The sequence below is a fragment of the Prosopis cineraria genome, unplaced genomic scaffold (genome assembly GCF_029017545.1).
Source record: "Prosopis cineraria cultivar Desert tree isolate PC_DT_omini unplaced genomic scaffold, ASM2901754v1 PC6, whole genome shotgun sequence".
Taxonomy (NCBI): domain Eukaryota; kingdom Viridiplantae; phylum Streptophyta; class Magnoliopsida; order Fabales; family Fabaceae; genus Prosopis; species Prosopis cineraria.
The window spans coordinates 34410575-34435764 of NW_026555337.1; the positions used below are offsets into that span (position 1 = coordinate 34410575).

The window sequence follows — 25190 nt, forward strand, 5'->3', positions numbered from 1 at the left end:
AAAATTGAATTATTTCAAGTCAAACAAAATTTAAAAATTAAATAAATAATTAAGAAAAAGGTTTAGAAATCAAAAGTTACATTTTTGAAAAAAAAGGTATAAGATTAAGGAATAAAAATTTTTTATTTCACAATCCAATTTAAACGCTACACCACTAACGCATGAAAGTGAAATCCGGCATCTTTAAGAATTGAGTGATCAGCAACAATCACTCCATCCCAATGTGCACAGACATGAGAGTGAGTTTGAACTACATTCTCTAACCCTCTTTTGCCCGTAATCAATCATTCAGATCACTAAAAGGCACATTATGAAGGATCTTTAATTCCAAGGGCATGTTTTCTGATGTTGCTTTTGACTTCTACTCAAATGGGTCTTGTTAACATAAATGGCCTATTAGCTTAAACAGCGTCAAGACAACCTTCAAATGGAAAAGGTCACAAGTTTGAACCAAGTAAGATTGAAGTAAATAGTGGTAGGTGCGTGTATATATGCATTCTTAGTGTGAGTGATTAAACAAATGAATGAATGAATGGTCTGGTCAACACCTTTAGAAATCTGCCATTTAACGATTACTTTCTTCCCCTTGTTGCATGGTACTGTTTCCCTTCTGTTTTCAATAGACTAAACTGTAATCTGAAATGAAACCACACTATTTATAACTTGTACATAATTTATAAATAGTATGACTCGCTTCAAGGATACATGCAAATGTTACATTACCATGTCCCCTGAAAATCTAGTAGGCCCTTGGCCATTGTTGTATGCTAAAATCACAGGAAAGTCAAAAATCATTATCCTTTATTCTTTTACATATTAAGCCAATACACTATTAAGGAACAACTTCTACCTTCTGCATAGTGGTAGATACATGTGTACTAGCATTAACAAAACAGTCAATAAAAACAACAGTTAAATCTGAAACAAAGTGACATCATCTAATTTTTTTTTTTTTCTTTTTTTTTAATCCAACAGCGGCACAAATCAGTTCCAGATGATTCTTTATTTGAGCAAATGGAAGATACCAGACCAAACTTCAAAAGTAATTGCTCTTGTAGAATTTTTCAAAAAGGGAGAGATTCCCTGGTCTTTTACGCCCGAATCCTGCACAAGCCCTTGTTTTACCTACCACGTACTGACCAATGATATGATGCCTCTGCTTTGCATGATCCACAATGTCCTTCAACTCTTCCATTGCCTTGAAGACCATCATATCAATCACCTGAAAGTCAACAATTATCAGCAAACAGCAATGATGAAAGGGGCAACAAATCTTGTTCCATAGCTAAATTTCTTATGTCTCTACCAAAGCATCATATTAATTCGAGGTCCTTCAATTATCACTGGCCTTGACTAGCCAATTCCATGATAGAAGAACCATGGTTGAAGGAATATTATATATGCAGCAAACACAACGCATTGTTCTTATACATAGCATGGGAAACAGAAATGAATCGTGAACTATTCATCTCTGAATTTTTCCACTGGAAGGGATCCAGCCGAATAAAGGAAGGGAGCAGACAAATTTTCAAATAACACAAGGTAGTAGCTTGGAAATTCTAGCAAAACAAGACGGACAAATAACTACAATAGGTATCATCACCAGAGAGATGATAAGTCCAAACACACAACATGCTTGAATTGGAAATTTGGTCAAGGGTACCAAACGTGATAATGATTTGTTGTAGATTTCAATGAGCTCAGTTCATCAGGCTTTCTAAGGATTTTACCTCCAAAAATGCCAAAAATTTGAAAAATTAAACGTGATAGATTACTTTCAGAAAATCTTAGAATCTTGAACCTAACACAAACATGTAACCTACTCTCATCTTTAGCTAAATCTAAGCTTATTTGAAAATAAAATTATTCAGTAACCTTATTATGTCCATTGCTGACGATGGACCTTTAAAAATGATTCCGATGAAAAGCCCCTAGACACGTAATGTATACAAGAACCCATTTAAGGATCTGAAGAATAGCATGTGAATAAAGAAAAATAGCTGACACTCAAACATGTAGAAACCAAATTCACCACAACATAAATGTCAGAAAAAAGGCGAAGAAGGGATATGAATGCCTTTGGTGCACCTAAAGTTAATCTAGATCGAAGCATTGAGAAATAAGAGAAGAATTCAAGAGGCTGAAAGAATTTTGTTATAATTTGTATGTTATTTTGAGATAATATTGGATAGGGCTGTGCAAAAAGCCCTCTAGTCCTGCTCAACCCAGTCTGATCCGAGAAGGTCAGTCTTGTCTGGTCCTGTTAAAAACTAGTCCTTTAGGACTAAAAAGACTAAAAAGACCAGATTGTTTTTTCAGGTTGGACTAGATTAGAGACTAAGCATTTGGATCACTTAGTCCAGTCTGGTCCTATTAAATTTATCTAATATGATTATAATTAATTTACTAATTATTCATAATAACATGCTAAGACTATTAATAATTTAACAAGTCTGGTTCCTCCTCGCACAGTCGCTCAACTAATAATTTAATAATTTGGACCACTTAGATTGTAATTAAAATTTTTTTCTTCTTGTTGGAAATTATTATGAATATATTATGATTATAAGTATTTTTATTATCTTAATTGAGTTTATTAAGTTTAAATGAATTATTGTCTCTCATAAAGAAAAAGGAAAAAAGTTTAGTGAGTACTGGACTAACAAGAAGAATCTTCCAGTTCTATAGACCAATCCAGTCCTGTTAATCTTCAGGTTATTACTGGACCAAATCGGATTACGGGTTGTTTAACCTAGTCTTCTCATGAAGAGATACTTCATACTTCGAGTTAGGCTGAAGTCCAGTCCCGTTCAGTCTTTTGTACAGCCCCAATATTGGGATATCTACCCACGTGTCACTGTAAGAAACTCTTCTGTGAGCATTAAATTCTGTGAGAGTATTGCAAAGTTCTTGTACGAAAAACTTGGATGCAAGTTTTGTTGCTGGAAAGAAACCTAGTCATTGAGTTGTTAAAATATGTGAAGATTTTCTTCATATATGTTTGGTAACTAGTGGTGTAGCCTTCCATTTGCTAGGTTCTTTGGCAGAAAAACCTAGTAGATCGGCTACTAAAAGCTGAGATAGCTATCCTTGGTAAACCTGAAAAAAATATGTGTGGCCTTTCTTCCATAATTTTCCCGGGCTCACAGCTTAAGCTTTGACTAAAAAAGTTTCTTGAGGTAGTATCAAAGCCTCAATGACCAAATGGTCAAGTGTTTGATCCATACCACACTCCAATCCTTTTAATTAAAATTAAGTTTCATCACAAGGCATGATGGGACATTTCCTTGTCTATACTTAAAGTTAATTGGGTTTTCATGAGTAGATGCATCCCAGAGATTATAATAAAACTATTAATAGGCCTTCACTTTCCAGATCAAGCTTTGAGTTGAAATGGGCTTTTAACTTTGTGAATTCTCTAATGTTTTAGACCATTTATAGGCTTAAGAAACAAATCCTTTCTTTCCCAAATAAGCCTGACATAATTTTAGCAAAATGAATCCTGCAGAAAATGAACTAGGCTCAAGATTAGAAGCTATTGCACAAAAAGGTAAAGATCACCGTAGCAAAAAGCATAATTAACTCATCGAAACAGATAATAAACATTCTTTTAACATTTGAAAACTTTAGAAAACAGTATTCAACATTCTTACCTTTTTCTAAGAAGGCAACCTTATGTTTGAAAGCAAACAAAAAGATTTGAAGACAATGTAGACACTGAGATTTATTTGTACTTCCGTTAAAAAAAAAAATATTACTATGCGGTCATAATGTAAACTTCCACAAGGATTAAACAGTATATGAAGACAATCAACCACAGAAACAGTTGAAATGAAACAATATTATTAGATTCAGTGCCTTTCAGTCCAAGTGAATCCCCACCAGTAAATCAATACGAAGAAGGGAATAAGTTCCAGAAACCACAGTAAGCCTATGACCCCTTGTTCAAAGAGAAACGATTGTGCAACAGTTTTGCTATATGATTCTATAAGAAACATCCTCATCTCGATATACTATTCCGATACAAACCTTTCCGAGCGCTAACTACTCTAACCCATCTCATAATTTTTTATCATTTAGCTCTAAACATGTTAATATAGCCAAGAAAATTCTTCCTCGTAAATAATCCTTACAAAATTAATATATCCAAGCACGAATAACAATTGTTTAAATATGAATTTACAAAACATCCGAAACCTGCCAAGTTGCTAATTTTCAATCGCAGTTCGTAAAGCAAAGGTAAAAAGCTTTACCCCGGAAAACCCAGAAAGAAGAATCCCGAGTAGTTGGAGGGAAGGAGGAATGCGGCGAAAACCCTTAATCGATGAAAAAACCGAAAGAGAGAGATTAACCTTAGGATTGGTAATGTGGGAATTCTTGCGGATCTCGGAAGCAACAGTGGAGCGGAGCTGAGAGGGAGAGACGGCTTCGTTGAGGTTGTAGACTTCCATGATGGTGGGGATTGATCTGCAGGCAGTCCTGAAGAAATCGAAGACTCGGTTCCTTGCCTCCTCCAGATTCACCGAATTCGGAGGAACCTTCACACTCTTCAGCACATTTGCCATTGTAGTTCCCCAGTCCTCAGACAGCAACTCTACGAAACTCAACTCCGAATAGAGGTTTTCAGAAGCTGATGATTCGGCAGAGCACAGGCTAGCCTGATCTGGTAGTCCCAACCACTATGAATCAACCTGAAGCTGTGGGAAGCACACGCCAGGCGACGTCGTTTTAGATTTGGTTATTGTAGGAAAAAAGTTTACTAATAAATCAATAATGTCAAAAATTTAACCTTGGAATATCTTTTTTTTTCCCCGGTTAGAAAGGAAAATATATTGACAAAAAAGGAGAGAAAAGTTTCCAATGTTGAAGATAAAGTAAAAGCATTGCAAGAAAAAAAATAAGCGAGAAAAGATAAGTCATGTAAATCATATTTTTGTATAATAAAGCTATTGAAGTAATCCAAAAGCGTTGTGGGTTAAAGCAAAAGCAAAACCTTTGTTATATCTTATTTTCAAAGCTCACAACCATTTCAAAATGATTCAAAGAGAAATTCTTTTATAAAGTAAGTAAAGAAAGTCAGAAATAGATGTGAAGTATAATAACATTATATTTGTTGAAGAGTAATTAAATTAACTTTCAATATGTGCCTGAACCTCTTAACTGAGAGTATGAGCTTACTCTAAGACTAACAGATAAGCTTACTTTAAGAGTAACAGATAAAAATTTCTTAAGTAGAAATGAGATCAATATTTTTTTTTCCCTTGACTTTGAATGTTGTCCTCTCTACATGCACATTTGAGAAATATGACCAACTCATTGAAATCTTTAATACCATGTGCCACAAGAGTTACCTTTTTTGGATGTAGTAGATAAATGTATTTTAAAGTTTAAGTCTCTTGATTCTAGTATAGAACTTTTAAAGTTTGTAAGATCCATAAGGTAAGACCATGGGTAAAAATGATCAAAGAGCACATAGAAGAGAGTCAAACCATATGGCCCTTGTATAAGGACAATCACAAAATGTATTGGGCAAAGTTTATTGTGTGTTACAACCATGGACACATTGAAATGTACGGCTAAGATTATACTTATTCAATACATTCATAGTAGATATTGCTTTCATTATTATTGTATTTCATAGTTTATTATTCAAAAGTTAGAGATTATATTTTCTGATAATATGATTATAGTTATCAAATTTCTATTTATTGATTATATATTTGAAAACGAGATATTAAATCCATGTCAATAGATGGTCAACAATCATATTACTTTTTATGTTTTGTGATTAGAAAATCAAAAGTCGTATAATTATATTTGTTTTCCCCCTTTAAAAAGTCGTATTACTTTTTATTTTTGTTAATAAATCATTTTTTTGATCTCAATAAATAATATCACTTTTTGTTCCTGGCACTTGGATCATATGGTAGGAATAAATATAATAAATTTTGAATGTCAACAATTTAATATCTCGTAATTAATATGGAAAAAGTTTTGATAGCTTCATTCTTTTGTACTTTTGCTTTGATATCTTAAATCTTTGACAATGACTAGTCCGGTCAATAGCTTGCCAGCAACTTCGATAGCTTCATAAAAATATGTTTTTGCCATAGTTTCGAACATGAATAGTTAATGAAATTTATGCCAGTAGAAAACACACATACTTCATAAATATATATAGGTATTTTTAATTAGGACAAATTATATCTAGATCTCACAAAAAAAAATTATTATCAAAAAATTTCATAAAATTTATAAAATACTTATAAATCTCAAATTTTATGCATTTATAATAAAGTTAAGGCATTTACAACTTATTATTATAAATTATTATTTTCTTTTGCAAGTTGTAAATTTTCTTAGCCAAGTTGTAAACGAGCAAAATTTTAAATTTTGGAGTATTTTGTAAATTTTAGTGACTCTCTTAGTAATAAATTCTCAGATAAATTGGCAAATAAGATCTATTCTAATACAATTTTTTTATTAAAATATATTTTAGAATCTTTTTAGAACATATTTTAACGGTGTTAATAGTTTGGACTAAAATATATGTATTTTTTAAAAAAGAAGAGATGTCTATTTAATTAAAGTGAAATATAATGGTGATTAAAATATTTTACTCAGTAATAAATTTACTGATTGATACGTGAAATAAAATATGAATGATCATAGCATTTTTCTATATATGCGGATATGTACGTAGAGTCTTGATTTATGAATTTCATAAGAATAGGCTCATTAGGAGTAAATCCCTTTTTGTATATTTTGAATATTCTATTAATTTCTAGTTCTCACAAAACAGTCCCATAAGAATCAAGAATTGTATTGATGTTTGTGCGTGAAAATCTATTTCATTAATCTCACATAGATGCAACAATTGAAACATCTATTATCAATATCCATGTGATTTTGATGCAAAGCATCATAATATATATAACATGTGATTTTGATGGATGAATAACAAAAATCTCCATCGAATTATGTTATTCATTTATTACAAAATTAAGTATAATAGTCACAAATATTATTGGTTATTTATAATTGGAACTTGCATTGAAGGCCCTCAATAATCCTTTTATATTATATACCATGAAAAGCCGGTAGAATCATAAATTCATGAAATACTTAAATATAGAGATCAGACCAACGGGGGTTGGTTTAGCGGAAGGAGATGGTCTTCATGTGAAAAATTAAATTTGAATCATCAGTAAAAGAGGTGCTCGCATTTATTGCTGGTCCTATAAGCAATTAAAAAAAAAAAAACACACAAAGATTGGGAATGGAATGAAGTACTTCCCACGCTTGGAAGGATAGATGATGCAAGACATACTCCCTCTAATCTTATTAATAGAGTAGAGAAAAAAAATTTTATCTTATGTATAAATTATGTCATTAAATTTTTATTTTAAATTTCTCTTTTTACCCTCCATTAAATGTTGAATAGAAAAATATATTATTAAAGTATGTATATTTAATAAGGACAAAGTTAAAAATGTATTAAAATTTTAGATAGAATGATTTTTAAGATTTCCTTTAGTTTTTACTAAATATATTAGAAGTGACTTATAAATAGAATCATATGAGTATACTCCTAATTCTATTTATAGGGTAAAGGGAGAAAATATTTATTTTGATTTTATTTTTAGGGTACCTCAATTATTATTGTGTACCCTCTTATCCCTATTATATATACTAGGGGCAAAGTTAGAAACTTATTGAATTTTTAGACAAAGGTAATTAAATTTAAATTTTTCTTAATTCTAGTAAAAATATTAAAAATGATTTATAAATAGGGCAAAAGGGCAAATATCTATTCAGTTGAGTTATGTTAAGGTTATGTAGAAAAATCAGAAGTTAATTACCAAGGTTAGCTCTTCTTTTGTTATTCCCAAGTCAACAACAACAACAACTAGTCTTATCTCACTAGGTGGGGTTAATTATAAAGATTGTATGATTCTATTGTGTTTTATCATTTACTAAGTTTTTAAAAATATTATTAATTTAGAGGTATTGGTTAACAACTTTCATAAACGTTATCTTTGGCTTTCTTTTACCTCTCTTAACAGGATTCAAAATTATCCGTTTTACTCTCTCCACTTGTGCCTTTTTCGAAGCTTTCTTTATACATGTCCAAATTATTTCAAATGACTTTTTTAATCATTTTTTTTAATAAGTACTATGTCCACTTTTTCTCATATGTGTTCATTTTGAATTTTTTTCTTAAATGTATGCTCGTACATTCATCTCAACATTTTTTCTTTCTACTACCCCAACTTTATACTCTGGCTATTTCGTTAAAGTTTAACATTTACTTCTATATAACATTGGTTAAAAGACATTGAAAAATATTTTGGGGAAAAAAATTCCCAGAATTCAAAAAATTTATTCGGCGTAGTCTCTCATGAAGCCATTGCCATAAATGAAACATTGGTTAAAAGACACAGGTGGTGTACAGATGTTCTCATACTTGTCCTGTTTGTGATAATACAATTGAAATTACAGAACATGTAGGAAATAAGTGAAATAAACAAACAATTCAAGTTTGGGTCAGAAACATATCAGATCTGAACATAGAATAATCAACCCAATAACCCACATAAAAACAAGACTACTAGAGCCTTATTTTGAGGTGTAGTAGATACTCAACTTTAATGGATCTTTATCCTTCACCCAGCTAGTTCTATTTATAATGTGGGTGACTGAGTTATACGAGATAAGTCTAATTTGTTAATGAGAAGTATATAGAATATGATAAAATAAATCCCAATATAATGTAATATCTTAATCCATAAGATATATATTGGATTTATTCGAGAATCAATGTGTTGTTTAATTCTTAAAATTTAATTTAAAAAATCTCCAAATTCCAATTAAGGGAGGATATTCTAATAATCTAACAGAACATTGGTTCTTCTTGTGTTTGTGTTTGGTTTGGGTGTGGTTTAACACTAAAGAATGATGCTCTTAACGTCAATAACTTTGCTGAATGGTGGGTCTATTATTTCTTCTCACAATAGCTTGTTCACTGAGTATGACTTTTTCCTCCTTAGCTGTTTACCATTGCTGATTTGGAAAGCAAGTAGGGACGGATCCAGAACTCAATCAATGCGAGACCACAAGGCAAAGCTATATTATATTGAGGGGTCAAAATTAATTTTAACATTTTTAACATGTAAAAACAATGTAAATTTAACAACAGTTTTGAGGGGGGCAAGCAGCCTAAATCGGTATTTCAAAGCAAGAAATTGAATGATAGTATTTTGAAACTTTTTGATTTCATTTATAAATTATTTTTAATATTTTTATTAAAATTAAAAAAAATTAAACCTCATTAATTTTATCTAAAAATTTAAAAAGTTTTTAATTTTATTATAGTAAATATATATTAAAAAATTAAATATTTTAATATTTAATAATATTTTAAGTATTTAATAAAGATAAAAATAAAAACTATAACAATTATTAAAGTGTTTTATAAATATGATTAAAGTAAATATTTTTTTTAATTTTATAAATAAAATTAAAGAAGTAAATGTTGCTTTTGAGTTTTGATGGTTACGTGGGCGTTCGCTTATTTGCTCTATCTGTTTCTTGCTTTTGCTGTAGGCGTTATTTGCCATCAGTTTGCTTTCGCTACTCATGCTTCTTTTATTTTATTTTCTTTTTTTATTTATGTGGTTGATGGAATATTCTCCTAGCCTAAACAAAATACATCTCATCATATGATAAAGATTTAATTAGAGAATTTGTGATAAAAGGATATAATAAATCTAAATATATAATTAGCTTTCTTAATAAAGTGTGTGTGTGTATAAGGCTAATATTTCTTAGCATTTCCAATTTTATTTTAAGGGGCAATTTGGCACTTATGTACTAAAATTTCAAGAACATTGACTTGGATGTTAAACTCATTTTTTATATAATATTTTTTTAATTTTTAAAAATAATGTAATGTAATCTATCATTAATAAAAGTTAACTTTGATAATAAATTAATAAAAAATAAAAAAAATTACAAAAAATGGCCTAAAATTACACATAAAGAGCTCAAAATTTTTAGAAAAGAACAAAAAAAATTCTTTCATTAATTAATTGCTAAAGTTAATTTTTCTTAACAGTGAGGGTAGCATTAATTGCACAATTTTCAAAAATTGAGGAAAAATATTGCACAAAAACAAAGTGTAGATCACTAACACTCCTGAACTTATAGTTTATAGATCAAATTATTATTTAACTCTTTTATTTTGAACTGATTTTTTTATAATATTTGAATAATTATTTTTGAAATAAATATTTTAACTCTAATTACAAGTATGAATTAGTTAAAGAAAAAAAAACCTTCACCAAATTCATGCTTCTTATTACACGACCAAAAAAGAAAAGGTTGCAAGTGTCATATCCGATGGCAATGAATGCATTTAAATCACATTCGTATCATAATAATAATCAATTAATACACATGATTTGTGAGTAAGATTAATGTTGACAAAAAATCAAAAAAACATATTAACACTAATACACACACTTATACTCCTTCTGTTAAAAAATATAAAATATTTTTTAAGTATAATGTTCAAAAATTATAAGGCATTTTGGGTCTTCTAAGATTTAATTTATGATATATATATTTTTTCAAAAAATACCCTCAACTAAGGGATGTAATTAATAAGTTTTTTTTAATTGAGACATTTTTTCAAATAAGTGTACACATAAAAAAATGTGTAATTTTAAAGATAATTACAAATTTATTGATATATAATTTGATTAAAATACTTTATAATATTGAACTGAGTAGGTATATCCCAATCCCAGCAAACTTCTCCTTTTTATGTGGATAAATATACACTTCAATTGACTATTAAAAGCAAAAGTTATAATTTGGTCAAGTAAAAGTAATTGAGAAAAACATAATCTTTAATATCCAAAGTTTTATTGAGTTTTGCTTTTAGTCCCTTTAATTTTTTTTAAGTATTTTCAATCTCTATAGTTTTAAAAAAATTAAGTGACCTTTGTTTTTCAAGTCCTTATAGTTTTCATTTTTAAATTGTTTTAGTTTCTTATAGAGACTAAAAACACTGAAAAAATTACAAAGATCAAAAGCAAAACTCAATGAAACTATATGGAGTAAAATTATGTTTTCCCTAAAAGTAATCAATAAAATTGGGGAAAAAACAACAAAATCCTAAAAAAATGCAATTATACTAAATACAAATTAAACACAATTAGATAAGAGCCTAATTATGACCCTATCCAAACAGAAACGTTCCAGTCAATTGAACCTAGAATTCGTTTGATTAATTTCCAAAAAACGATGTATATAATTAACAAACCAAGATCCTTGAATATTGAAAATAACTATAACCTATATTTATCTTCACACAACCCCATATATACACACACACAGTTTCAGGCTTTATTTTCTGCAGTGAACCTAATAATTAATACCTCGGATTGATCGAAAACATCCCTTCTTTTGTTTCATATTATGTCAAACCTATCATTGGCTCTCTGCATTTTTCTGGGCATTGTGTTTGTTTCTTATGCGGAAGATACCAAGATAGGAATTTATGAGCTAAGGAGAGGACAGTTTCAGATCAAGTTATCAAACTATGGTGCTACAATTATGTCTTTAATTGTCCCTGATAAAAATGGTTTGTCTCTCACAATATTAACTTTTCATATGTTTTTTTTATGATTGAGATTATTGTTTTTTTTTTTTGTTCGTGTTCGTGGTCGTGTAATTTGTTGTGCCCTTCAAATTAATTTATGGTTTCTGTTGTGTCTGTTTGTTTCTCCAGGGAAATTGGCTGATATTGTCCTTGGCTATGATTCAGTTGACTCTTACAAGGTATGATAGACATAAAAGAAAAAAATTTGATTTAGTTTTGTTTCTGAAACATAAATAATATATATATATATATATATTAGATTCATATTAATGGTGGGTTTTTTTTCAGAACATTTTGGGAGAAGTTTCAAATTGAGATTCAGAAAGATGATGATTTCGTTGAATATGTTCATCTCAAAACGTTCAATGATTTTTTTCCCATCAATTAGAAAATAATATTCTTTTAATGAAAGAAAATTTGAATCACTTTTGCTTATGATATATATATATATATATATATATAATAGATTCATCGTAAACTGGTTAATGGAAGGGTTGTTGAAGAATATTTTGGGAATTTCTGGATTGAGATCCAGAAAGATGATGGTTTTTCAGTGTTCACCGAGAAATTTTTCTTGGCTAAAATATATTTTCAATTCTTTAATTTTATACAAGGTTTTAATTTAGTTCCTTACTTTTATAAAATATCTTACTAATCATTTAATCATAATACTATTAGTTTTAAATAATTTTTTTATGCCAACTATTACCATTCTAAAAAATTAAACTTAATATATTAATATTTGACAATGTTCTGTCATTATTTAAAAGTTTAATGTGAAAATTTTATATGATAAACTAACAGTGTTAGATTAAAGGACTTCAAATATACTTTATAAAATTAAAGAATTAAAATAAAATATTATATAAAATTAAAAGACTAAAAATATATTTTAACATTTTTTTAATAGAAGGACAATTAAGTTCTAGAAGAGGAAATTAATTACAACTAGGTACTTTAAAAAAAAAAGTTGCAAATGATGACTTAAATAAATAATTGTTAATTCTTTTTTGAGTAAAAACTCAATAATTGTTAATTCATGATTTCTAATTGTAAACAAGAGATTTAAAGTCTAAATGTAACTGTCAATTTACAAAAAAATTGTGGAAGATATAATTGTCATTAATCTCCTCTTTTGGAGCTTTAATATCGCTCTCCCTCATTTTTCTCCACCAATTAGAAAATAATAACAAATTTGGGTAAAAAAATAGACTACATACATACATATATAAATGTTTCTTAATTATTCCCTCCTTTTTTAAATATAGAAAATTTAATCATCTCATACACTTTAAGAAATTTGATTAATTCTAATAATTATATATGAAATAAAAAAGTATGAATTAAAATGTTCTTGTAATCAATGTTTAATTTTCTCTAATTTAATATTACTATTTATTTATGAGTAGAAATTTGAAAAAATAATAAATACTTCTTGAAATCGTTTTATTTATAAAAAAAAGCAATGAATCATATGATTTTTTTTATTTTACAAAAAAAACATACGGAGTATAATGAAGATAGGAATCATACCAATATTATTTCAATTTAATAAATCAAAATAATTTGGCAATTAATTAAAGATTGAGTATCTATTTATTTAATTGAATTAACAATTAATTGGAATGTTGCAGAATGATACAGTATACTTTGGTGCCCTAGTTGGACGTGTGGCAAACAGAATAGGAGGAGCTCACTTCACTTTAGATGGCAAAACCTACCACTTGCCTGCTAATGATGGCAATAACACCCTCCATGGTACATGCTAATGTTAACCCTTTAATCATCATCATTATCATTGTAATCAAAATAAATATAAATAAAGCATATAATTCGAGTTGGCTAGGTTTATTCGGGTTGTTTAGATAACTTTTTAATGTCATCATCTTAACAATTAATCAACTTCTTCAATATTAATTGTTCACTTGTTCATATACATCAATAGGTGGGTTCAAAGGCTTTGGAGATGTTGTATGGAATGTAGCTTCCTACAAAATGGACAGTCACATCACATTTACTTATGTTAGTTCTGACCAACAACAAGGTACCAATTAAATTTCTTTGCTCGTATGACACAAAATATTGAAGAAAAAAAATGACAGTTAAATTTTAAAAGTGAAAATTAATGAAAAATTAGCTCATCAATAATTTTTCTAAAAAAATAATATGCAACAATTTAAATAATTTTATATTCAAGGGTTTTAATTATAAATAAGGCATTTAAATTCTATATGTAACTCTTAGTTTGGAATTGAAATTATTATTTATAACTGTTTGAATTAATATTTATAACTCATTTTTTAAAAAATTTTATTAGGACTTGGAAAATTTTATCAAGGACTTAGCTGTCCCTAACTCTCTTTTTGAAACTTTATTATTATTCTCTCAATATTATTCAAGTATCTAATTACTTCTATTTTATGTTTTGATTTCAACATTAACTTGTTTTTTTTTTTTCCTGGAAAATTTTCTAGGGTTTCCTGGAAAACTTGAGGCTGCTGTGACATACATGTTCTATCAAACAAACAAGTTGATAGTGAAGATGGAAGCCAAGCCATTTGACAAAGCCACACCAGTGAATCTAGCTCAGCACACTTACTGGAACTTAAGGGGCCATGACAGTGGAGACATTCTCTCCCACAACATCCAACTTTTCGCCTCTCAAATTACGCCGGTGAATGGCGAACTCATCCCGACCGGCGAGATCAAGCCGGTGAAAGGAACCCCATATGACTTCCTTGAGCCAAAAGAAATTGGAAGCCAAATTCATGGCCTTCCTGATGGCTATGACATAAACTACGTGGTGGACAAGAACACTGTCTCAAGTCACTTCAATAAAGTTGCTGTGGTTAAAGACTCAGTTTCTGGGAGGAAAATGGAATTATGGTCAAATCAACCTGGTGTTCAATTCTATACAAGTAACATGTTGAAGGATGTGAAAGGCAAAAATGGTGTCACATATCATCAATATGCTGCCCTTTGCTTGGAGACACAAGGGTTTCCAGATTCAGTGAATCATCCTAATTTTCCTTCACAGATTGTTAACCCTGGACAGATTTATAAGCACTTCATGGTTTATAGGTTCACTGCTCAGTAAATAATACATAGGGAAAATCACTCACAAGGACCAATGAATAATGTTAATTACACACAAGTGCTAATAAGAAATTGATTATTATTAAGATGGGAACAAAGACTTTTATTTTCCTAAACGATGACTTGTTATTAGTTCTTGTTTATAAATAACATATTTCAGCGATCCTTGTGCGATTCTCCCTAATATATGTGAGAGAGAGAGAGAGAGAGAGAGAGAGAGAGAGAGAGAGAGAGTGTGTGTGTGTGTGTGTGTGTGTGTGTGAGAAGAACATCAATTATGCTTAACCTGTCATGAATATGTATGTTGGGATTGTTAGCTTCGTGATGGGTTATGAAACTATTGTGTCTAAGTTTCTTCCATTGAAATTGACTTCAAATTGATATACGAGCAACTTTTTGTGTTCTTGAAATTTATATCACATAAATCTATCAGTAGATTCAAATGACTCTGTAATCGTGTGTAGTTAAAAATTAGTAAATTTCAATTTTAAGAGAAGACTTGTTAGTAAATTAAGTATTTACAAATTAGTTAGTCTTAATCAATTAAAGTAAAGTAAGAGTAGCTTTGTCTCAAAGGTCATGATGGAATTGGATTCCAGTCTAATCATCAAAATTGGATTCCTTAACAATCACAATTCTTGTTCAACAAAACATATTTAAATTTGGGTTCCTTTTCTCAATCCATTTTCACTTTACCAATTTAATGATACCAAATGCGATCTAAGGGACTCTCAAACTATTACAAATTACAATGTGTTCTACAAGGAGTATAAATCAAGTTGTATTGTTTTACTATGATATGAACTGAAAACACTAAAAAAATTATAAGAATTTAAAGCAAAACTTGATGAAATTTTAAGAATTGATGATTGTGCTTTTTATTTTTTAAAAACTGAATATTCCAACCTCTATCAATTTGATCCAAAAATATAACAACTCATCCACAAATGAAAGTGAAACAATATTAAAACAAATATAAAAGAAGTTTACCGAGCGAAGTCAAAGTTAATTGGAAAGCATCACATGCTTTTAATTCAATCTGATTCAACTCCATTCCCTACTTTCAATTCTTTTGAGAATCTTCAAGAGAATTTTTTCACTATACCAAGTCTCTAACAAACAATAGATACAGCATTCTTAATATCTCAATAAATTATAATACTGCATGATTAAAAAAACGTGCACCCTCTTATAGTCACCTGCTCCTTTTGTTAAAAAATAAAAATAAAAGGCCCTAGTCGACTTGGGCTGAAGCAATCCAATTTTGCAGTCATAAGAACTGCCAGGGAACAGGGAATGACGAAATTATGCAATATTTTAAACGCGCACAGTTTTGCAATAAATGATTTGCATTAAACAAGTGTGTACATATAATTTTTGATTTTTTTGGGTAAAAACTTTGATAAAAAAGGGCACATCCTAATTCATCCAATAATATAACAAGCATATCAACGATTAGTTGTTTTAATAACAATGTCACATCCTTGAGGCCCTGAATTTCAACATGACATTAACAAATTTGTATACCTGCATGAATGTGTGAATCTCCCGTTTCCATATGGAAGGGTTAAATTATGGATAGTTGGAACAAAGGAACCACTTATCAATTCCTAAAATTTGAAACAATTGCCCCTTTCAATGGACGCATGAAAGAGCACTTCAAGTAATGAATATTAATTGAATAAATTAAAAAAATATCAAAAAACAATATAACAACCTTATGTTTGGTGCTTTTTGAGATTTTATTAGAATGCAAAAAAAAAAAAAAAAACACACACACACACACACACAAAAAATTTGTTTTAAATTAGAAAAGCCACAATGGCTTTTACCAGCATCTATCCTCTTCCGACGTTCTTTTTAAAAGCATGAAATGGAACGAGGCACAATTAAAAAAAAAAAAAAGATATACTTTCTTTTATTTTAACATCATGAACAAAATTTCACTACATAGGTCTAAAACTTAATGCAAGGGACACAGAAATCAAGTGTGGCTCCCAAATTGTTTCTGAATGTCCTGGAATGATATGGTAGCAGATCCTCTGCTTTTAGCCTTCTGCTGAGAAGGATGTTCCCTCCAACCAGTCATGTATATAACCTAATCACGAAGCACCATAACACAGTCACGATCAACGTAGATCCTCAGAAAGCTACAAATTTCTACTTCCTTCCCACAGCCAAGGAAAAAAAGGGGGAAAAAATTCTCTGTCTACTTCAATGCTGTGACCCTAGTCCTAGCACATTAAAATGAAGGGAACATGACACTAAAGTTCCCCAAAAAAGGAACTTATGACAGTTAGGTTTTCGGCAAAATTTTGCATCTACACAATTCACATCACAAAATAAAGCCACAAACCATATACTCTCAAAAGTGATAAGAATTCAATAAAAAATGGCTGAAGATATAAAAATTCCCAAGTTGACAAGTGAAGGCACAGAACCAGGAAGGCATGAGTTCACATTGTCAAATCATATAATTGAATACCAAAAAAATTACAAAAACTATGAAGACAGATCCAATCTGAATACAATGAGATATGAGAAGCCCAAGAATTTGAGTCAAAATATTTTGTCTTTGCTTACCTGGAAGGTTGCAGGAACTGAGCCATCTTCCGCACCAAACATTGAATCATAAATAGCTGCAGTTGCCAAGGCTGTGTCCCTCCTTAGGATCTGTTTCATTATGTGCAACCTTTTTTCAAGATGTTACCCAATAGCCTCTGATGTAGAAAACTGGATGAAAGAAGCATTTCTGATGCCCTAATTGGTGCACAATATAGAACTGGACATAATAGTATAAGTAGCATTGAATAGTAACACAAACTATTCACTACAAGCCCGTTGTATGCCCTAATTGGTTCTAATAGTAGTAATGGTGGCAGCATTGTTGGTGGTGACAACAGTAACAGAGTGAGTGGTAGCATGGGAACTAGGGAAGTGACAGTTCTGGCAAGGGTGTTGATACGACAACTAACAAGTATTTTAAAGGGGGGGTGGAGGGGGCAGAATTAATTAAAATTTTCCCTTCCCTTCCATCTATGATTGCCAAACAAGGGGAGAGGAACCCCTCTCTATTTTCCCATCCGAACAAGGGCCCTTGCCTCCCCTCCAACCAAATAAAGCCTAAGTGAGATGGGAAATTCTACCCCAAAAACTAGTCGTTGAGGTGGCAGAACCAACCTACTTATATACCTCATTGAGTATCTCTTACTATTTAATGTGAGACTTGGTATCCCATATTACCAAGTATCCATCAATTAATAGGTGCCCAAGTGGGATAGAAAACCTTACTCCAATAGGTAGCTATTATGGTAGGAAAATCAACCCACTTAAATAAGTCATTGAACACCCCGTGCTACTCAATGTGGGATTTGGTATTCCATACTACCAAGTCTCCATCAAATAATCTTTATTCATGAGAATAAAAATAATTTTTGTTATTAAAAAAAATTGCCAGATTTCATATCCTGGCGTGCTCCTTCTCTCTTTTTTGGCTCCTTCTCTCTTGGGTGCATTGTATTATATGGGGATAATATAAATAGCTCTAACCATACAAGTTTATACAATTCTTTACATGCACCAAATCCTACATCGACCTGGCATGTATTTGCCGTTACTATATCTCATGCAGACTCCTACGGTGCACCAAATAGGGCCTTAAACCCATACTGTGTAAAGGTGAAAGGGGAAAAGAAGTTTACAGTGTTCCTCTGAAGAAGAGCATTCGTTTCACCCATGGCACGCAGATGTTCTATAAGCTCAAGAGCTGCAACAGAGAAACAACCACAAAACAGAGACTGAGCATCGACATTCAAGAAAGGCAATCGTAAGATACACCAGTAGTGCTGACACTCAGATATAAACCATTCATGAGGCATAAAGATGATTAAATCAAAATATCAAATGAGATATTATTACTTCTGGTTTAGTATTGTTCTCACAAACCCCTTGACAGCCCCTTGACCAGAAGCTCAGGGACAAAATCTCATGCTTTTGGTCCCTCTCCATATTCCTTAGAAGCTAAAGTAACTCCACTTCAAATAACCAATAAGCCCCTTCAGAGTTGGCCAACATGAACCCCATGACACAACATTGGCCATCTAAGTAACTTTTAATACTGTAACCATCCAAGAAACCATTGTTTAACTGTCAGACATGTAGATATACCACAACTTTACACGTGGCTTCGGCAATATTGTACTTGGTGGTCATATTACAGACTAGCCAACATACAACAACAAGAAGAAGAAGCCTTGTCTCATTAAATAGGGTTGGCTATATAGATTGGAGGACCACTATCCAACATACAATATTAGATAAATAAAATATGAAACACTGGATGGAACATCCAGTTATAATATTTATCAACATTGTAAAAAGGTACCTCTACCAGCCAACTCAAAATGGAATAGAAAAGTGCAAATTGTTGAGGAATAACAGTAACAGATAAATAGCAAAAGAAAGAAGAGAAGATATGTTCCTCTAGCAATGAAGAACTTCCATTTCCCCATCAACCAACAAAAAACTCAGCTTAACGAGCATCTCACTTGGTGGAATTTGTAGGAAATCACAATACTATTATGTCAGAAACATTGAAAGTTCTATTATAAATCAAAATCACAGTAGTTTCTCACCACTTTCATATCTAACTATATATTCATCAACATCAACTCCTGGGAGAGTGAAGCCCGCCCTTGTCAAAAGATTCCCTGCATCTCGTACCTAATCAAACAGTCAATCAGGTATAGCCTTTTATTCAAAAAATTTCTGATAACACCCAGAAAAACAACACAAGTAAATGTAGAAAAGAAGATAGAAACTTGTAAAGAGAAAATGAGTGCAAATATCTTAAACACGCATAATTCCAATAATCAGTCCATATAAAATTGCTATTCACCCAATATACCAAATGATTACTTCAATCAACATCTCATCCGGTTACATAATTGTTATTCTAAACTTCTTAACATATAAATATATATAAATAAATAAAATTACAAAAGTTAGAGAAATAATCCTCAACAAATCATGTAACAATCCCGCTAACTTAATTAACTTCCCATCTAATGACAGCCCATGAACTTCCAGTCTAAAACAGGCCACAAATAGACCCCCTTCCCACAACTAACAGTAACATCTTACTGTCTTCCCAGTTATGATCTCATCTCAATGTCTCGCCCTAAAGCTCACCTTTCCCTCAATACAAAGCATAAGAAATCACCAATCTCGGTGCAATGAGAAGTCACTTGTGAGTGGTGCTAAGACCTTAGATCATGAGATCTAGGTTGGGTTAGAAGTGAATCGCGTGAAGATGGACTTGGAAAGATGGTAACAATATAGTCTATTTGAATATAAATTCATTGGCATGGAAAATATTTGCATGAACGCCCAAATGTAGTCAAGTTGGTGAAATTTTAGACAAATTTTTAATTGAGTGGAAAGGCATAACTATCAGTATATGCAAGATTCACATTGTTTGTATCGTTTTACTAAAAGAGATACTCATTGTTAAACTGTCGTTTGCATGAAAAACTCTAGCAATAAAGTACATACCTGTGCCAAAGGTGATACTCGGGGACTAATCCCTCCTTCGCGCTCCATTTGTGCCACTGTGCAAGCTATTCTGAGCTCCCTGTTGACATGTAGAATCAAGTAAAAATATCTCGTAAGTTGCTCCAAGCAATGTGACAAAGAAATTTCCAGAATGAAGAGTAAGATAGTCACTTAAGGGTTTCTCCACCAAGTATAGCAGCTAAAAAAAGACCATCAGGTTTCAAAGCCAATTTACACTGCCAAACATAAAATGCAATCATAGTCAACATAATAATAAATCTTCGTAATGCTTAAAGAATATAATCCAACTTTATTAGCAAAAACCTCACTAGTGTGGCATGGCTATTAGACATTCAGATATAAGCCAAATCAATCAACATGTAAAGTCAAGACCCGTACATATGAGAGGATACCTGTATCATTGCTCCAGGTAAATCATTAGTCCAGTGTAGCCCCAAGCAACTAATGACCAAATCCATGGAGCTGCACAGCGATAAATACAAACATTTAAAGCCCAAACTAAGTCTACAAGAAGTTTACAATTAAAGATGATCACACATGCACCTTTCTTTGATAGGCAAAAATTCTTCATCACCAACCACAAATGTTGTCTCAATATTATCATTGGGTGAAGCTGCCTCAGCATTTTTACAAAGTTCTACCATTTCACTAGATGCATCCATCATAATGAGCTTTTCAATGGAACCTACATTAATGAAACCATTATAATACCACAACCCCCCCACCCTAACAAATCAGTTTGAAACCGAACTGAACAATGAACTTTCCAGTTAGTGGGAAACAGCTATAGAGCCTAGTCATTCATCAAGCTTTTGGCAACTAGTATACTTGTCACAATATCAAAGAATGCTTGAAAAGTATAGGGATGACACCAATATAGGGATAACACTAACATGAATTGACTTTAAAATGAAGCACCATGCTCAAATGTTATATGATGTATCTCATATTAAATGCAATAGCATAGACAATCCTGTAAGAATCACAAACACTGCCCCTTTTTCTAATGAAATATGTTCCAATTAATTAAAAAAAGAGGGAAAAGAGGAGTGTTTTTGATACGGAAATAATAAAAATATGTGTTATTTAGATAGTTATTGACTGTTAAGGGTACTTAGGTCATTTAGCTGTCTTTTAATAATTTTACTCAGCATTCCTATAAATATTAGGATGCCTTCTCATTTGTAAATAGCCTATCGACATCATGGAAGTCTATTGATCAGAATCTGTCTCTCTACTCTCTCTCTCTCTCTGGTTCTCTCTATCTCTTCTGTTCTTCCTCATTCTTTCCCAATTCTGCCTACTTCTCTATCTCTATTCTACTTTCTTCTCTATTTCCCATAACAGTTTTACAGCATCCAAACAAACAGAATGGTGATTAATAGAACATGCTACATTTACGAGTGAACATAAACCTACCAATATATCCTTGATCTTCAGTTATCGTGTTGGTTTAACCACAGGAATAGAAAATAAGTTCTCTTCTATAAGGAAAAACTCTGATTATTTACAAGTGAAGGGAGGAGCCGCTATTTACAGGATCAAGGCTGAAACTCTTCAGTTCCAAAGCTTGACTCTTTAACTCAAGTTTAAAAGATAACATCTTTTCCTAGCTCCTCAATTAGAACTATATTATCCATAAATAACGTGCAGGTAGGGACTTCCTCTTGAATGTGTTCAATTAAAACATCTAACTCCTAATGGAGACCAATCCCCATAGAGAAACGTTTTGTCTAACCTCCAAGCGTTCTCACGCTGATTCTTACCCACTCATACATGTCATTTATTGCTCTAATATAAGCAACACATTTACCTTTCTTTTCCAAGGCTTTCCATGGAACTTCTCTTGGGTCTTCATCACATCATAAAATGCAACATCAAATGAATTTTTTCTTTGAAGTATTTAAGTAAAATAAATTATTATATTTTAAGAGACAAACCCCAGTTTTCTCTCCCTTAACAACATGCATAAAGGTAGCCTACGTTTTCACTTTGTTCTTACCACGGCCACGAAGCAAGCGCCTGATAGCTTCTAGTGAACCTCCCAAGCACAACGCTTTGGGAAAAGCCTTCTTACAATCCTAAAGATTAAAAAGAGCCTACATAAGCACAAAAGAAGCAATTTTTTGAACCATATTCCACAGTGAATGTATCATAATGGCAAATGCTAATTTCAATACAAGATGATGTTTCCACCTGCAATAGAAGGAACAATCAATATTACACTACAATTCAGACCTCTGCAGCAGGTAGGAATTTAAATTGAAAGCATGGATGAAAGTAGAACAATGAAAGACTAACAGGTTGTTCTGAAACTTTTACTGTCTGGGATAATCCAAACAACATCCATACTTAATGCTTCAAGTGTCAATCCAAAAAATAATAAACCCACATGTTCCAATGTATAAAGCTTTTTTGAAAAGAAACAATAGGAACATCCTGCTCAATACGACTCGATTAAGCCTCCACTTTAGATTTTTAGTGTACAAGATAGTTGCATTTTAAAAATTCAAAACTTTGAAAAGAATGCTGGTCAAATTCAAAATTTCCAATCATGTTGAGATTAATATTTTGAAAAAAATATATGCATACTACTAACTTATTTATCAATATTTAATAATTTCCAAATTAATAGAAACTAAATAAAAAACAGCCACAGGGAGAATACAGGCGGCAGAACCCTTAAAGAAAACATAACGAACCAGGAAAATAAATAAATTAAGGGGAATGAAATGGAAATTACCTCTAAGCGGTCCAGTAGACTTTCAGCTACGGTATCGACTAAAGAATCCTTTGGGCGCACCAACCAAGCAGCTCTGTCTCGCTGCATAGGAGAACCAATTATAGCTATTTTTAAAGTGAGAACTACTCTAGAATACTGAGTCATTCTTTTCACAGAAAGTCTAAGGCACGTACGCATCCAAATTATTGAAAGCAAAACCTGTTTACGCTTAAGTTGCCGGTCAAAGATCTTGACCTTGGAACTCTGAATCGCATCGCCATTGTCCGAGCAGAACGGAGCGAAGTAGAAAGTACCAAATGGCCCATTCCTCCTACTCCAAAACAAGGAATTTCTGCGGAAGAAGGACGACACTCTCATTTTCAACTTCGCTTATGCGGATGCTCAATCGATTTTGTTGCTGCGATGCGAAGACTGAATGTTGAAGAGAAGGTCGGTAATGTGTTTCTGCCATGAATCTGAAGTTTTTCAATATTTAATTGAAATGAAATCAGATTGTAAATCTGATTGGAAACGGAAGCATAATATTTCGAGGATTTGAGTAACCAAAATCTGATTTTGAATGGAAGAATGTAAAAATACTAAATTCGGCTTCTGACAAAAAATGTGGAAAGAAAATCTGACTTTGAATGATAGTCGTTAATCAAAAGCAATCCTCGATGGATATATATAGGAAAGGTAAAATCCGCATTGGTTCAGCAGGTGGGCAGAACAAAAATCAGAGATAAGCCATGAAAAAACTTGAAGTGAAGCGATAAAATCAATTTCATCAATAGCTACCAAAGCATTAAACACAATAGAAGATTAAACATCTAAGATGCGCCAAAAGAAAGGGGAAAACAGAAACAAATCCGAGAAAGCCACTGCAGACATCGAAAGCCGAATAAAAATAAGAAAAAAAAATTAAGACATTAAAAGTGCTCGGAAATTATAGAAATAGCAAGAAGTACGAGCATCAAAACAGGCTCGAGAAAATTAGCATTGCAAATTGAAATTCCCAAGGTAAGATGAAGTCGGACTAAGAACTCAATCACTGTTTCCAAAGCTCTTTACCTGTCGCAAGCGTCCGAAGTCGAAGCACACTGCACAATCGTCCAACAGACACACCCTTCTACCACCTGGGGCTACCATATATCGATCACCGGCGCTCAATCGCCGTTAACATACCTTCCCCCTCACCATCGTGTTTGTCGGCCGAGGAAGGAGGCATTAATTCGATGGGTCCATAGCACCGGGTGCTCAGCAAGAAACGCACCGCTTTGGGAAAGTACCGGGAATCTTAGCCGGTCAATTTGAAATAATCCCTGCCGTTTCTCTCTCTTTTGGTACGAAAGAAGGGAAAAGTTCCCTAAAACTCATAGGAAAAAATGACAATTTGTGACTTGATAATTGAAAATCTCACATTATTAAAATACCATGAAAAATTATAGTTTTTATTTGTAATTAAAAATAAATACTTATTAAAATAACAAATGAAACATGACTGATAAATTTAAGTAAAAGTAATTATGAATTTAAGTAATTTTAATTGTGAGTCAATGAAAAATTAATTGTGAATGGATAAATATTTTTATAAATTTATATTTCCACTCAATCTTATACTCTTCCTTCTTTTGGGTTTCAACAGTTCTAGTGTTATGCCTATGGAGAAAGTGCACTTACCACAACACATGAGTTTAGGTATCATGTAAAAAAAAAAAAATCACTTATAATAGTAGTTCTCTATACTATAAAGTCAATTTGTGGTGGTTAGATCTCTAAAACTCCTTGGATGCGTTTTCTTTTCTTCCATTTGTGCTTCACACTTTTCTTATTTATGATAGTTAAAATATTTTTGACTAGCTTTTTCATTGCAACCAAAGTCATACTTGATGTTCAAATACCAGGGTTGAATGGCTTAAATAGAAAGTGCAATAGCAACAACATGAACACAATACTTAGGAGACCATATACATTCATGTTTTGTTTCTTTTTTTGTGAAAATGGATTAATTCCACAAACAATTTTTGAGCATTTTTAAAATTAACCACTCATAATTATCTCTTTATAAATATGTCCTTCTCAAATTAACCTCTTGTATTTGTTTGTGGATCATTTGAAATCTAATACTTA

The 25190-nt window shown here is 31.6% G+C and overlaps 2 protein-coding genes and 1 pseudogene across 3 annotated transcripts; 1 reads left to right on the forward strand and 2 right to left on the reverse strand.

Moving 5' to 3' along the window:
* Nucleotides 1-632: 632 nt before the first annotated feature.
* LOC129314599 (NADH dehydrogenase [ubiquinone] 1 alpha subcomplex subunit 6-like) lies at nucleotides 633-4672 on the reverse strand (annotated as a pseudogene).
* Nucleotides 4673-11470: 6798 nt separating this feature from the next.
* LOC129312558 (uncharacterized) lies at nucleotides 11471-15167 on the forward strand. Its single transcript, XM_054955212.1, has 5 exons — nucleotides 11471-11650; nucleotides 11798-11847; nucleotides 13303-13426; nucleotides 13614-13712; nucleotides 14143-15167. Exons 1-5 carry the CDS (start codon nucleotides 11485-11487, stop codon nucleotides 14763-14765), a joined length of 1062 nt encoding a protein of 353 aa, XP_054811187.1. The 5' UTR covers nucleotides 11471-11484; the 3' UTR covers nucleotides 14766-15167.
* Nucleotides 15168-16653: 1486 nt separating this feature from the next.
* Nucleotides 16654-24345, reverse strand: LOC129312698 (putative methyltransferase At1g22800, mitochondrial). 2 transcript variants are annotated; one of them, XM_054955377.1, is made up of 12 exons: nucleotides 24132-24345; nucleotides 23280-23525; nucleotides 23082-23162; nucleotides 22341-22419; nucleotides 20882-21023; nucleotides 20731-20800; nucleotides 20489-20553; nucleotides 20318-20396; nucleotides 19399-19486; nucleotides 18466-18530; nucleotides 17348-17437; nucleotides 16654-16862 (listed from the first exon to the last, which is right to left on the reverse strand). In XM_054955377.1, the coding sequence occupies exons 2-12, from the start codon at nucleotides 23436-23438 to the stop codon at nucleotides 16749-16751; spliced, it is 1032 nt and encodes a 343-aa protein (XP_054811352.1). In that variant the 5' UTR covers nucleotides 23439-23525; nucleotides 24132-24345; the 3' UTR covers nucleotides 16654-16748. The 2 variants fall into 2 exon arrangements, with proteins under 2 accessions (XP_054811352.1, XP_054811353.1); XM_054955378.1 differs by having other exon boundaries at nucleotides 23280-23536.
* Nucleotides 24346-25190: the final 845 nt, after the last annotated feature.